The 16,186-nt window shown below is 33.1% G+C and overlaps 1 protein-coding gene across 5 annotated transcripts in view; it reads left to right on the top strand.

Moving 5' to 3' along the window:
* The window catches only part of NOVA1 (NOVA alternative splicing regulator 1), a 158,077-nt gene that overhangs the window by 121,324 nt on the left and 20,567 nt on the right, over positions 1–16,186 (top strand). The window contains exon 5 of one of the 5 annotated variants that reach the window (XM_058836620.1): positions 2,393–2,768. The exons of the other annotated variants lie outside the window; for them this stretch is intronic. Coding sequence (XP_058692603.1) covers positions 2,393–2,398 — 6 coding nt within the window. The 3' untranslated portion in view covers positions 2,399–2,768. Of the gene's footprint in view, positions 1–2,392; positions 2,769–16,186 lie in introns of those variants that run through there. 5 annotated transcript variants of the gene reach the window in all.

Below are 16,186 nucleotides of genomic sequence, written 5' to 3'. Positions count from 1 at the left end.
TGTTCTTCTTCTTGTCTGTTTCAGTATTTCCCCTTGGGACAAGTATGTATATGTAGTATAATTTGGGTTCATATTCTGTACTCATTTCCTTTTTTCTCTCCCACTGCACAACAATTATGAGGGCACTGTTTACTGTCTTAAATGTAGGACAAATGTCAGGAGCTTTCCTGAGAAATGGGCAAAGATGTAGATTCTCACTGCTGAGTCTCTGAATGCTACTGGCAGGTCATTCATAGGATGCCATAAATGGCCTGCCAGTTGCAGTCTTGAAAGTAAAAATGTGATTCCATGTTCATGTATCTTCTTTGGATTTTATGCTTGATAATAGTTAGAATCACTTAGTTTCTGACTTCATCCCCCCCTTCAAAAAGATATATGTTCTCAGTGTAATGGGCAGAATTACTATTCTCTTCTATTAAAATGAATGAATGTCTTAAATCAATATCTCCTCATCTTTTAAACTCTTCCTGGTTGTTAGATTTTTTTCCCCACATAGATAAAAATCAGGAGGCAAAAACAAAGCAAAAGAAAACAAAAGCCCCACATATAAAAGTAAAGCTTAAAAAAAAAAAAAAAAGAGAAACTGTGTGTTTATGAAGACTTAGATGATTTAGAAAGCATAAAAATCTTACTTTAGTGTGACTTTATGAAGGCTGCTTTTTAGTCAAATAATTTATTTTTATATCATTGTCACTTCAGTTTAGATGCTAAGTTCATTGCTGTTTAAAGTACACTTATGACTTTCATGTGATTTATTCACTTTAAAATATATTGTAGTGAATATGTAAAAAGATAATTTTTTTTTTTTATTGAATTCATTCTGTTTAGACTTGTAGGGTTATCATAATCTTGTCGTATTTGAGTTAAGGGTTCAAGAAGTCCCTCACTGTATTTAAGATGTTCTTTCAATTAAAGATATTTGTAGGCATGATATATAGCTTTTGGCATTTTTCCCTGTGCCCATACTAAGAAAAGGTCCTATCTGCTTAGGTAAAAGGATCATTAAACGTACAAAATTTGGAGAATACACATTTTTCTTTTTGCCAAAATAGGATAAGGGTTTTCAAATGTCCTTTGCCAAAGGGTGTTTAATTTCTTCAACTTCTTTGTTCCATTTTAAGTATAATTCCTTTATCAGTACAAAATTAAAACAAATAGTATGTTATAAAATTCCAGATATGTACATGTTCACGTTCCACCCTAACTAAGCTAGAGTGAAAGTTGTCAACATGTTATGCTGTGATCCAGCCAATGTTAACTGTGACTTTGAGTTCTTAATATTCAGATTTGGTATTGTAAATGTACTGTTTCATCTAAACTGCTATTGGGTGAAAAATCCAACCATATTCTCAGGTATACAGGCAAAGAATCACCTAGTGCCTTCTTAGCTGTTTGAACAACCCCAAGAAAACAGAAGAGCAGAGCAATTTCCAGAATGCAAATCTGGATGACTTTATTGTTTCTCTGCTGTGTAATCAGTCACATAAAGGTTTGACTCCAAGTTTTCAATTATTTGGAATTTAATTTAGTGGCTTTTAGGGAATTCAGAATTTATATGATCAAGGGTTGTATGAGAAAGTGGAAAGGGAACATTGAGACTGTAAAGCTGACTTTCGCACCAGGACAGATCCCATACAGCAGACTGTAACGTAGAAAAGGCAATACCATGTTTTTCTGTCAGCTGTTGAGTGAGGCATGATTAGGCCTGGCCCTAGAAGACCCTGCTTGTTAGTTAAGTGGGGTTTTTGTGCTATCTGAAATATTTTCATTGTCACAAGCCGTTTGCAGGTATAGTGCAGCGCCACACTTTGCTGTAGGCACAATGCTATATGCATTGTCTGCCTTCTGCATGCTTTGAGAATTCATCAGATGGTGAGAAGTCATAGATAGATGTGAGAGAAACCCACCAATTATTGTAGGTCTCTGCCTGATTTGAGTGAAAAATAAGTATTCTTTGTATACAAATCATAGAAGCAGATTGACATGTTGCACTATAGAGAATAAAAGGTAGGAGGTTTTTCTTTTTCCAGAAGTTAACTGCATCTATTGAGACCTTTGCCTAAAGCATTGCAGCCCAGATTTCAGATAGTCTCTATCAAAACAATGTGTAACTGCATCTTTTTCAGTAGTATTATCCCCTAGTTTTATTCTTGTAGATTTTTTCATAGTTGTTGATTTTGGTTCTGGTTGTTTGGGTTGGGTTAGTTGGTTGGTTGGTTAGTTAGTTGTTTTTTCCTCTGAAGGCAAATTAGATCTCCTGCAAGTAATAGCAGATATTGAGAAGCATAGTTTACAAATAGTGAGTCAATGCGACTATTGTCGTATCTAGACTCTAAGTCTAAGGGTTCACTGGTCTGTTACCTGTCAGTGATTTACATTTGAATCTTTGCAGCCTTGAAGAGTATCAGTCTGGGGGTACAGAGGGTCTGCTGACTGTTTCATCTTCTGTTTTCCCCTGCTTCTCAAATGGCACCTCAGTGAATGGAATGCAGCCATAGAGATCCAAGTCTTGCTGGACTGTTTTCCCTCCCCTTACATTATCAAACAATAATACATTTCTACATGATAAATTACTGATTCAAGTGAAATTAATACCTGTGATTAGGATGGGGTTAGAAAAATATGTTTGAGATTTTTATTTCTTTAAAGTTTCTGGAAGGCTACACTTCCACTGTAGTGAAAATTCCTCTTTCATGTTTCTAAGTAGCATAGTACATTAGCTCAATGCTTCTCAGCTGCCCCCTATCCGTGAGTTACTGAAATGCAGTCTCCATGTGGGCTCTTTTAAAGTGTTACTGTTATGGAATTAAACTGAATTTATTAATTAGATTAGGCTATGATTAATGGCATTCTGTAGTAAAAAGTACTGAACCAAAATGTAATACCTTAAGATCTGCAGACCTGTGCACATGTATAATTGAGTGATGCAGAAAAAAAGAGCAATCAAGTCAAAAAATAATCACTTCCTTGCAGAACATTTATTCACACAAACAAATTTAAAATGTTTAATAAAACAACTGTAAATATAGTCTATAACCAGTATTATTGCATTGTTTTAGAAACAGAAGGATTTAACAGTTGCTTATTAAAGACATTTCACTGGTTGTATTTCACTTATATGCCAGCAATTAAGAGGCTGTTTTATAGGGATTTCTGCTTTAATTATGTCATAAGTAATTGCATAATAAATGATACACATTACATTAGCAGTCACAGAAAAGACCGATTGGCTGTACACAATGTGTGTGTGTACTCTGATGGTTATCTTTACTGCATCCAATTTCAAAGTAAACTGGAAGTTATGCCTCCCTTACATTAATAGGAACACAGGTGAATCAGGATAAGAAAAAGAGGAGACTGCAGCTTTGATAGGACAAAAAAGTTATGTTTTGAAATATGAATTTAAGTGAAATTAGAATAATTTATAATGAATTTATTGAACTCTATCTAAAAAGAGTTTTTACCGTAACAAGGATCACAGTGAATACTTGTTAAATAGAGAAAAGGGACAAATGAATTGTGACATCAAAAAAGATTAGTAAATCTATTGATTTCCTTACCTCTGTCTCATTTTTGAGACAGCTCTTTCATTTTTTCATTTTTTTCTTTTCATATGTCTCAGTACCTTTTGTCTAAAATAAAAATAAATTCTCAGCTGTTGAAGAAAGAGTGTGTATATAGTATGCATAAGAGTTGAAATCAGGGCAAGAGTTAGATGCAAATTATTTTTCATTGTGTCTTTAAAAAGAGATATTAAAATCAAATTTACTCAGATGCTGCCTTCAACTTTACTCTGTATAAGGTATTTTTCCACGTTAATGCACACAGTACTACACATTGATAATATAGGTATAAAAACATGAAATGTAAATGTGTAAATACAGCCATATTTGTGCCCCACAGCCTTAGTTTGCATGAAGAATAATTTTTTTTCCCACATGAACATTTTTGTGAGCTTATTAGCTACACAAAATTATTAGTAGGTGCAAGTTATCTATATTCAAGTATTGCCAATGCCTAGTGCTGTCTACAGATACTTTGCCTTAATGAAATTTGTCTCCCATTGTATGAGAAATATAACCCAGAGTACAGATGTATGGAAACAATATGATTTGCAAATACGTGGTTTAACAATAAATATATATGGTTTTCCTACTGAGTTATGTGTGTATGATCTAAATCCAGGATCTTCACATTTAACAAGGAGGATGCAATTGTTCCTTCACCTGTCTCTTGCAATTATAGGGATTTTTTACAAGCTAAGTTGACTTTGATAACTGACTTCAGCTAGTACCTATCAGACTTTTTGCTTCTGCTTACTCAAATAATTGTTAACTTCTGTCTTGTCTCCACTTACTCCAGTATTTTCTTTTTGTCATGGCAGTAGTTACTTCTGGTCTCCCTGTGGCTATCTTGGTTAAACACATATACTGCAAGTTTACAAGAGTTAACCAAGAAGTTAACCAAGAATACTTCTAAACTAAAGATATGAATCTGCTGGGGTGTATGTTAAATTCTAAGCCAGCCAACTACTTGTTGTTACTAAATAACTTATTTGCAGTTAATGATATATTTCCCGAGACCTACACATTGATTTTGCCTTATGCTGTTCTCTGATCCTTCTTAGAGACAGAACGTCAGGCTCTGAGAAGAAAATTTTGTATTGAATTGACAGAAGACTCTATTAACATTAGAGAGTCTATGGAGTCCTGTAGCATTGGTTATGAAGTTTGGAGACATCACAGAATCTCAAAATCAATTAGCTTGGAAGATACTTCTGACATCATCAAGTCCAACCGATGATGTAACACCGCCTTGTCAATCAGACCTTGACACTAAGTCCCACCTCTAGTCATTGAACACCTCCAGGGATGGTGACTCCACATTCCAACATTTAATTACCCTTTCTGTGAAGAAATTCCTTCTCATGTCCAGCCTGAACTTCCCCTGGCATAGCTTGAGGCCATTTCCTCTTGTCCTGTCACCAGCTGCCTGGGAGAGGAGGCTGACCTCCCACCTCACTGCAGCCCTCTTTCAGGGAGTTGTAGAGAGCAATAAGGTCTCCCCTGGGCCTCCATTTCTCTGGGCTCCCTCAGCTGCTCCACATAGGACTCACTCTGCAGACACCTCACCAGCTTCTTTACCCTTCTCTGGACATGCTGTTGCTTAAAGTGAGGGGCCCAGAACTGACAACAGTACTTGTATGTGGCTGCCTATCCATCCAACCATTAGGGAAACCACACTAAGGAAACTATCTCCTTTTTGTAATCAAAATTTCTAATAATTATTATTTTTCATGACCTAGAGAGACATGGTCATATAAATGTTTTTTCTTTAACTGCCCTCCCTTTCGCATTTGAAAACAATTTTCAAATGACATCTATGAGTGTCTCAGAATTTCATTGAATAGTTTTTGCTACGCAGGATTCTATTTTATTAGTTAAGAATTACTTACTACAGAAATGATCAAGCTTCTGCTGCTGGTTGTCTATTGCAAAGCCAGGCGTTCAAAGTAACCATAATCCTTGGTGCTGTTAATCTTGTTTGTTCGTCTAGATGGACCAGGTGCATTTTGCAGAAGTCAGATTTCCCTCTCTGTCATCTTTATTCCACCATGTTTATTTTATGCATATTGGTTGATGATAGTGTAAGTTTTATCTTTCATTTTATCCTAATTTTGTGATCTTTGAGTAAAAGTGCATGGGCAAAACTGTTGCCAGGCTATGCCAAGATGCACCATTAAAAATGCCCTGTTCAGTCTTTTCTTACCTTTTTATGTGTAACTAAATATAGACTGGATATGGAAGATACTTCTCAGACAAAGTTATATTATTTAGATTACCTAATATTGTTAAGAGCAGAAATCTACTTTCCAAGAGAGGTTGGCAAGTCCCTTGAAATAATTTTGTAACAGACTGTAGGTTTTATTCCTAGATTTTGAAATGAGGACATCTTTCATTTGGTCTGTGCATCACACTTACTTTTGACATGATTGCAGTTGGAAGACATGATGGACCTGGGAGGAAGTGAGATCTCCACTCATTGTGTCTGTATAGAGTAAAAATACGTCCATATCTTTCATATGGACTCATTTGAGTTTGTTTTTTCTTATTGTTTTTAAAATCAGCTGAATTGCAAAAATATGATTTAAAGAGGCACTGCTGAATAAGTAGCTTTTGTACTCTACCTGAGCTGAAGCTCTGCACTAGATACTCAGTGCAAGAGGACTGCTTCTACTTAAAAGTAAACCAAGCAATAGGCACTCTTATTTAGCAGTATATATTTATAGTACAGTACTGTGTGTGCATATAAAAGTGTCTACAGTAGTGATATATATTCAGATAGGTTTGGATTTGCTTCACTTATTCACCTTTCTGTAAGTTTTTCTATTAAATTGCATGTCTGTGGGAGTGGTAAGAAGGTCTTTTGTTGTTTTGTTTAGTGGTGTTTTTTGGTTTTTTTTAAATTGTTGTGTTTAGTTAGATAACATGTTTAAAATATTCCTCCTTTTAAAAGCTATTTGGTTCTTCCATCTTATGTGTTTATATCTAAAGCAAAATGGATATTTTCAGAAAAAAGCTTATAAGAAAAATTGTATTTATATAGTTTTTAGGGAAAATGTGGTCATTAGCTTTATGCCATTTTTCCTTTTTAATTTTTTTATAGTGGAAAACACCACAAAGCTATACAAAACTGTCTGTAGGGGAAAACAAGAATAAATATGCTTTTATTTTCATGGACCTGAGATATTAATAGGGTTACCACAAGGGTTTTAATTCATGTGTGTCTCCCCTGTCTTTTTATGGAGAGCAGAATAATTACCCCAGAATTTTAATTACAAATAATGTGGGGGGGGGGGATGTTAGGGTTTAGTATCATTATTTTATTTTATGGTCATGAAAACTCAAAGGCATTCATTTAGACAAAACACATTCAGCTAGTTGCACTTTCTTTTACCTCCTTTCAATATCTACCATTTTTTTCAATCCCAGAGATTGTCACTTAAAACTTCAATTTTCAAAAGATCAGAATATTATAACTGTGATAGCAAAATTGAGGACTATTTGTAAGCATGAAAATACTGAAATAGTATATTTTAAGAAAGGGACTAACGACTGTCATATTTTCTGAGCACTTTACCCACTTCCTTTGGGAATTGCAAACCTGTTGATATGAGTAACCATAAAGTTACTCCTGCTGATGATCAAACTCTCTCTTTTGGCCTCCCACAAAAGGATCTCAAAGAGCATTGAGCAAGAAAGAAATATCTCTTTTTAATTTAATTTGATTTATCCTAATAAATCCTTATTTTCCATGCCATAGAATTGAAATGGTCCTGCTGATTTACCTTAATTCCACCTATTTTAAAAGAGAGGTTTCCCACACATGATGATATATAGTTGATAACTTAAATTTTGTTCTGAATTGCCAAATGATTCCTGAATTACTGTGCTACATATCTTGTAGAAATTAACTGTGGCAAAGATCCTCTGAAAACAAAATAAAACTCTTAGCCTTCTTTTGTCCTGTCAGTCCTATAGATAGATAGATTAAACATGGTTTCTAGAGACTGATTTTCAGTATTTTTACCAGTAATGCTGAAACATTATTTCATATTTGGATTTAAATCCTAAATTAATTTAGAAAAAGTTTAACACGCTGTTAAAATAATGTGATCTGGCCAGCAATGTCAAAACATAAAAATCTCAATGTATTTCTAATATGCAGGGTTTCGTTTTTTCAAGGTTTCAAGTGTTAATCAATTTCAATGAAAAGTGTAATGACAGGGAAATAGCAAGTCCCTTAGCACATTTCTATTGGCTATTCTTCCCTCTGAATTTAATTAAATGATATACCTAATGCATGTAATTTTTTGCACTGATTCTTTTAGAAGAACATAATCATGTATACTAGCCATATTTATCCAAGTTTATACTGAAAACTGTGCACTTTTGATAGCTATGATGCTTTGTAATGTTGACAGTGCATCTTGAAAACCGGTATTCCAGTCAAAGGGTTATTTAAAAAATACTCTTCATTTTCTCTTAGACTTGCAGGTCCATAACCACTAAATAAATAAATAAATAAATAAATAAATAAATAACAAGTCTCCTGGAAGTCAATGAAAAATTGATTCCTAGGTTCCTGCTTATTGTCTGTCCAAGATTTGTTATTAACATCTTAGAAAATTTCTTGTATGTGTTAGCCATAGGATTTCTTCCAATGATTACTTCTCCTCAAGTGCAAGTTTTCTAGTTAAAATACAGCATGGCATTGAGAGCAAGTTTATTATCTGCTACTGTGGAGTACCTGTAAAGCTCGTACATGCAGTCAGTCTTTTAAGGATTCTCTTGAGGAGTGCAGAAATGTCCTATTCATCTATGTATTTACCTTCTGAAGCTTTGTCAGGAAAGCATCCAGTGCAGTGCTTCTTTGGACAAGGAGGTAATAGCTATCAGGAGCCAAAGTAACATCTACAGATCTGTGACTGGGAAAGGACAAAGAAAAGGGATGCACCCACTTTGCCTCTCTGTCTGTCAAGAAGATAATTAACTTTTGAAACTGGAGTGGGTTTTATGAGTTCATAAGTTAGGTCCCATCTAATGTAAAACAGTGGGAGTTTTAGTGATACCATCAGTGAAGCGTATTTGGTTTTAAAATAATGTACATTATCTACATTTTAGGTCAATTATATTGTATTGAGAAGTAGGTTTTTTTCAGAAATTCCAGTAATGAAATTACATTATATGGTTTCTTTCAGTTAGAAGTATCCCAAATTGCTATACTTAATAGTTCTGTAAATATTCATGCATTTTTGAAACCCATCCTTGACTCTGTGGAGTGTTGGCAGGTGTTCATAGAATACCATGCAACAAATTATATAAGAAAGAAGAAAAAAAAGGGAAATTTTAGATGGGGGGAGGGGAAACTATGGTGATTTTAAATAGAGAATAGAGTTAACATTCTACCATCACTGAAGGTTTTAAGCAATACTGGACAGAGCTGTTAGTATTCATGCTTTCTGTCCCTTTAAAAATGTTTCATCTGAACAACGGCAGAGCCAATATGGATGTCTAATTTTCTATGTATACTGCATTCTCTGCAACTGAGTGAAAATCTATTCATTTTTTCTCTTGTGTAATTTAGTATGTAACCAGCTCATTTTTTCATTTTTTAATTATGAAAGAGTGAAAAGTATAAATGAAGCTTCTCAAAATACATTACACTTCTTTGCAAATGTAATTTGAAGCTCATGAAACATTAATGCATTAAATATGGAATTTTGTTTTTATGCTACTGAGAAAAAAATTAAAAAAGTTAAGTTTCTTCTCTGTTATTAAAACTATGTATCATAGAAAATTCATGGAGGAGTTGGTTTATTCCATTCCCATGGTTTTGAATCATGTTTTCTTGAGGGATACTTACGAAACAACTCAGAATTTTATGTGTGCGTATGTGAGTGTAAAATTTTATAATTCTTTCTTCAGCACTAGATAATCTTATAAAATCAGCCACCTGTATTACTAACATTGTTTTAGCAGTTATTTCTGTGTACACAACTTGGCTGTGCACATATTCTGTTTTTGAGAAAAGAAGCCTTTCTATTTATGAGTTAGAGCCTACACACACTAGTGACAGAAGGGTAACTAAAGCAGGCACCAGAGAATATTTTTCTTGTTTCTTTAAACATGATTTGCAAGCTCCTTGCTGTGAGAAATTTGCATTCCAAATTACATCTTTAGTTAAAAGCATGAAAGAAAAATCTTAATGTTCATACTTTAAAGTGGGCAGAATTGTAATTAGGCAGTTACTAAAAGAAGTGGGAGTGACTTTTTTAAGTGCCTCAAAGAGTCAAGGTTTAATATCAAATGCTAATTGAAAAATAGTATTGATTTAAGCCAAAAGAGCAATTTGTGCAAAACATCCTTACACAGTCTTATCTTTAGTAAATATTTCTCCTCCTTAGTTCCAACTTTCTAAGCCTTGTGATTTCAGATGTAAATTGTTCCCTAGTATTTAAGTTGAAGTTAAGTTTCTATTGCATGATAGTTTTTGAGACTGAAATGAAATGATAAATGCAACCTCAGCTGAGAGAGGAGGTCTAGGAACTGCAGAAAAATAAACACTTTTTAGCATCAGTATCAGACCAAATTCCTCCTGCAGTGTACCAGCAGATAAAACCAAACATTTTAGATTTTGCTCTGTCAATTTATTATATTTGTAATAATCTAGTGTGATTGGAGACAAAACACAAAGTTGCAATATTTTTTGAATGGATTAAGTTAACCTTGAATTGTCTTGAAAGCAACTGTAATTATGAAGTCAGAAATACCACAAAGAGGCAACATAGGGAAGTAGGAAAATTATATTCATCTTGAAATTGCAGGCAACGTTTATGAAGGGAATACTACAAATATATGTACTGCTTGTGATGAGAAGTAAATCTTATTAACACAAACATGAGTAGGAAAAGTGCATTATATTGAGGAACAAAGTAGCAGCTAATCTCTTCCTGTAATCCATTACACTTGTTCACGCAGTATTTTAGTTCTAGATGTTCTTTTATGGAAAGATAGAAACTGAATGCGAATGACATTTACAGAATTTAAACATAGTCAGGGAAGATGGCAATTTATGGTCTATGTTTATTTACATGATGATCTAGCTAAATTTACAAAGAACTGCTTTGCTTTTTATGTATATATGTGTATTTTGTAAATAAGTATCAAGTGGACTATTAGAAAAATGTCTCCAAAACGTGTTCCTTCTAAAAATTTTCTCTGAAGCCAAAATGTATGATCTGGAACTGAGCAGTCAAGAATTTGTTCAGTTCACTTTTGAAAAAGTAAATTCATGTTTCAGCATATATAGGAATCCAATATGGAATCCAATCCAGAGATACTGAAAATATTGAGAGAAATTCCATGAAATTTTCAGACATCGAATTCAGAGGCCAGAGGGAATTTTAGAGTTTAAAACAATTGATGTGTAAGAAGACAAAAAAATAGAAAAAGGTATGAAATAGAATGTAGCAATTTACAGTTTTAAGGAAATGCAGTTATTTGCTTTAGAGGCTAAAATGTAGAATTGTGACAAATTGGATGAATTTGTTAGATTAGATGGAATCTTTTCTGTAAAATGTTTTTCTGTTGAGAAAATATAAACTGACATTAGACAAGTAGTTGAAAGATTTAATAGAAGGAAAAAGAACAACTGTTACAGAAAATTCATGGAATGATTTATAATCACACTGTTGAAAATAAGAGGGAAAAAGAAACCTGAAGAATAGATAAAAAAGATCCTTGGTTCATTAATCTCTGTGCAATTTCTTAGAAACACTTTTGTGAGGTGGAATAAACAGAGGCTGATACATTTAAATATTTCCACCGTAGAATTGTTGGGTTTGTTTTTTCCCAGTTTTGATGCTATTTTGTACAATCAGTAATATTTCTCTTCTGGTGTAATTTAGTGCAGGCATGTGTCATGCCAGCATGTGAAACTTGAAACCTAAAACCATTTTTTTCAACTTTTTTAACACACAGCTTCTCTATTTGGTGTAGCAGCCATATCAAGTGCTAATTCTTGCTATCTAGCCTGCATTTCATCCTTCCACTACATTTATCAGCGTAGACTTTGTATTAGCTGGCTGTCATGTATGGTGTGAGTTTGTGATTGCCATCCCCCCATTTCCAGAGACTGTGAGAAGTGATAATATAACCAGACCACATATTGTCAGAGAGAAGGAGGGCAAAGAAACAAAGCAGTAGAAAAGTGAAAGGTGGGAGCTTTACTATGGGTAGTTGGAAGTCTTTACATGAGAGGAGCGGGAATAAGAATTGGGAAGACAGAGGAAGTGGGAAGTAGTGCAGACTTGGTCATGGTTCTTCTTCCCATGAAAATATTTAGCATGTATTCATATGCATTCATAGCTGCTCAGTGCAGATTATCTCTGTGCAGCACTGGGGAGGATGAGAAGTGGCAGAGCATAATCACCCAACATCTGGCATTCCACACTAGATGCTATTCTGCTCACTTAACTGAGCCAGGGCTCTCACTTTGGTAAATCAGAGGACTTTGGGCAATTCTGACGCAATATATGAATGCAGCATGGGATTCTGCAAGTGGATTGTCAATAAATGGAAAAGGTTTTGGGAATTAACTGATACAGGATTTAGGAGTCTAGGATTCATATGAGCTACTCATGTGGCGAAAGTTAAAAGCAGTTTGAGTTGTGTCTGCACACAATGGTTGAGATCCCTTAAGTACCAGTCCTCTTCCTCTAAAGGGCAGAATTGCATCAAATCTCTACAGATTTCATTGGAAACTGAGGGCAGCAAACTGCTCTCTGGTTTGAGCCCTTCTTACACCCCAAGTTTCTCTGACTTTTGTCAAGGCTTTTAAAGACACAGTCATGTTTCACTGAAAATTTGCACAGAGAAATTACTTTGTTTCTATTATTATTATTATTTGTTACAATTGGATGACTTGGGGTAAGAAGTATTATACTTTTTTAGCCTGATTTTGAACTTATGCTGATGCAAATAGGATGAGAGTGATGCCTGTGGAAGTAATTAATTTGCTTTGTGAGTAAACAAATGTCATAATTGCAGTCCTTAATTTTTATAAAATCTATTTGACATGAAATAAAGGTTGTTTCTTCCTTTTTTTTTCTTCTTACAGCACTTGAACAAAATAAATTACAGATGTGCTTATTCTTATGCATATGTAAGCATACATTCATAATTGCTTTAGATACTCTCCTTTTTGCAGCAAAAATTTGGATATAGCCAGGAGCATACACACTAACCTGGAAACCTAATCTTCCTGCATAGTGAAAGATACCTTTATTGGATAGCTCAGAGCACTTATTTTGGGTAGCAGTTAGGTTTCTCATTTCTGCATCCAAATCAGTTTCTGAACCTGTTATCTGTAAAAAGAAAATAAGTGCACTGTCCAATTTCCCTGACAGACAAGGAGTTAAGTACTTTTTTCTTTTTTTTTTTTTTTTTTTTTTTAATGGTGGTCATGCAGGTAACAAAACCAAATAGAAAATATTTGATTTTTCAATTTCTGAATTTTTTGTTTCATTATATACCTTTTAACTTAGTGACCGTATGGATTTTATACCTTTTAACTTAGTGACCATACGGACTGTAGGCTTCAAGAGAAAAAGAAATAAAATTATTTGCAGTATTTATTTTCTAGTGGCACCTAGATCACTGTGATCTATCTCATTTGTTAGACACTGCATTATTATACAACACAACCAATGTTTGCCATAATGAGTTGATATCCCAATGTATAAACAAGGGAAAGAATTAGTAAATAAAAGAGATAGAGATTTACAAATTGTTTGCAAAAATAATACTCCTAAATAAAAAAAAAAAATCCTAAATATGTTTTGCTTATAAAAATATTTATCTAAATTTTTAAATAAAAATTTAAATTAGCTGTCACAAATACAAGAATGTTACAGTTGAATATCTCAAAATAATACAAATGTTGCTCTTCCTTTCAAGGAAAGCAGGATTGTTTACGTTTTAAGTAAAATGAGTACAGATGCATTTAAGTTTTGTTCAAACTGAATTTTCACTGGAATGTAATGTTTTTGTCCTAATATAATATAGAGGCATACTATCTAATTATTTAATACATATATATTTTTAAAAGATGTCCTATATTTAAATATGTGAAATACTCACCATGGCAGGGGTTGTATTTGAAAGGGTATTATTGGTATATCTCTAAACAAATACCGTTTAAGAGAGTTCCCCATGAAAGAAACAATAGTCCGTTTCTAAGTCAGATATTTAGCAAAGGGTATATTTATTTATTTCTGAAGCAGAAAATCATGAGTAAATCCAGCACATTAAAGTTTATGTTTTTTTTTTCAAAATGTATCATAATTTTTATGTTGTTTGTAGTGCTAAATACAAAAACATGCCTGGACATGGAGGGAGTGGATGAGTAAGGAGAAGATTATTCTTTATCTTTCCTCTGATTAGACAGATAATTTTGCTGAGTAACTAAAGCTGTTAGTGGTGAATCTAATGAACTTCTGTGGGTCAAGTGATTAAAGTGCCAGTTTCTTGTTGAGAAAATACTTCTTGTTGCATAGAGAAGCATTCCTTTTTAATTTTGTGGCTGAATTAAGCCACTGCTTTATTTTACTACACCCATCCTTTAGAATGATCCCAGTTGTATAACAGTAATCTGGATTTTTATATGCTGCATGTGTAATTATGATATTACAGGTGCAACAATACTGCCCTGGCATTAAATATTCTATTTACTTCTCTAATCATATGTGTGGTTATGAGAGTGTATTTTTTTGTGCTTTCTTATGTTTTTAGGTTTTTCACTTAAATTTACATAAGCACTTATGCCTGACTTGATCAGAACTATGCACACTGCTTATCGAAATCTCCCACAGAACCTGTTAGTATATCTTAAAACAGTGGAGGCAAGTAAATGTTTTCTACAGTATGCAGCACAAAACCATAATAATGAAAGCTGTGCAGTGCTGCATTTTTGATGTGTTAATAAAAAAAAAAAAAGAAATAAGACAAAACAACCAAAACCAAAACAAACCCAAAAACAAACAAAACCCCACACCCCCCAAAAATGATTTGCAAAAATCTGGAAAATTCTTCTATTTAGAAATTAGTTCATATATTTTGTATCTAGAACTGAAATATTAATCAAAACTAAGAATTGTTTCTTTCTTTCTTTTTGTGATAAGAAAACTAAAAAGATTACCTTAAAACTACCAAATACCTTGAACTAAGTTTAAAATTACTGGGACTTGTCCTGACTTAAAACTAAGTCTGCCTACCAATATATATAAAATATTTCATTATGTATTTAAGTATATATACAGTGATGTTTATTTTTATAAGATTATTTAATATATGGGTGGACTAAATTTTTTTCAATACTCTACTTTAAAGTTGCCTTTAGAATAAGTCAGCACCTGATAATTTTTTTGTTTGTTCCGTAGAACATGTTCTATTTTGACGTCAATGAAATTCTGAAGAAATTAAAAATTATGTATATAATTTAAAACAATTCAGTGCAAAATACAGTATGGTATATTATTATTTTTAATGTACATATGGTGTAAGTGGAAAACATAAATGTTTCTCAAGTTTCTAGTATGCTGGATTCTCAAAGATATGATTTTCATGCTAACATTACCATTGAAAATATCTAATCTTTTTTTAGCCTTAAAAAAACTTATTTCTAAGGCATATATTTTTATTTGCAATTAGTTTGACTTTATAATGAGGCAGTAAAAAGAGAATATTATTAATAATATTTGACTGTATTTTATATTGATTTGTTGCTAAGACTTTAGATAGTATTTTGGTGAAAGGACTGAAAAGTGTTGCCCCTACACATATTCCACAAAACTGGGATGAATGAATATCTGAACACAAAAGTACTAAAAATGAAACTTTTGTAAAATAGAACATTATATTAAATCAGTGTCCTAAAAGAGACTGTATGTTAAAACTTTGGGACACATTTATAAAATGTATGTCAAAAACAAAAGCTATGAAAAATATGTATAAATATTGAATTTTTATCCTGGGCATCATTCTTCACTCATAGTAGTAAGTCAATAGATAATACTTTCATTGGCATTAATTATGTTGTGTCAGTTTGAAACTTGTTTAAACAGAAGGAAAGGTAGGATTTATAGGTAAATAACCTTTGTTTGAAGCCATTTGGTAAACCTTTTAGATGTCCAAATGCCATGTTTTATTCTCTCAAAATTTCAGCTCTTAAATACTCTTTCCTGTTGAATTTAATTTCCATAGGCTGAATAATAGTAATACACTGTATCAAATAATGAATTTCCATACAGTGATGTGGGTCACTGGTTAAAGAATCAAGATCATGTCCTGTTCAAGACCAGCTATTTCATCTGTCCATGGTTTAACCAAATGTTGTTTCGGTTGTGGTTTTTTTTTTTTGGTTTGGTTTTGGTTTGTTCTGTTTCTTTCTTTCTTTTTATTTTTATTTTTTGTTTGGTTTTTTGTTTTGTTTTGTTTTTTAATTATTGCTACTATAGATGTTTTAAAGGAAGGTAAAGAATTTCTGACAAATTTTCCCAAAGAAATTGTTTTGCTACGTTAGCCTGGAAAGAGAGGAATCATGAAAATACTCAGTTGATACAATC

Source organism: Poecile atricapillus, chromosome 1, assembly GCF_030490865.1.
Source record: "Poecile atricapillus isolate bPoeAtr1 chromosome 1, bPoeAtr1.hap1, whole genome shotgun sequence".
NCBI classification, from domain to species: domain Eukaryota; kingdom Metazoa; phylum Chordata; class Aves; order Passeriformes; family Paridae; genus Poecile; species Poecile atricapillus.
This window is presented reverse-complemented; position numbering and strand designations above follow the sequence as displayed.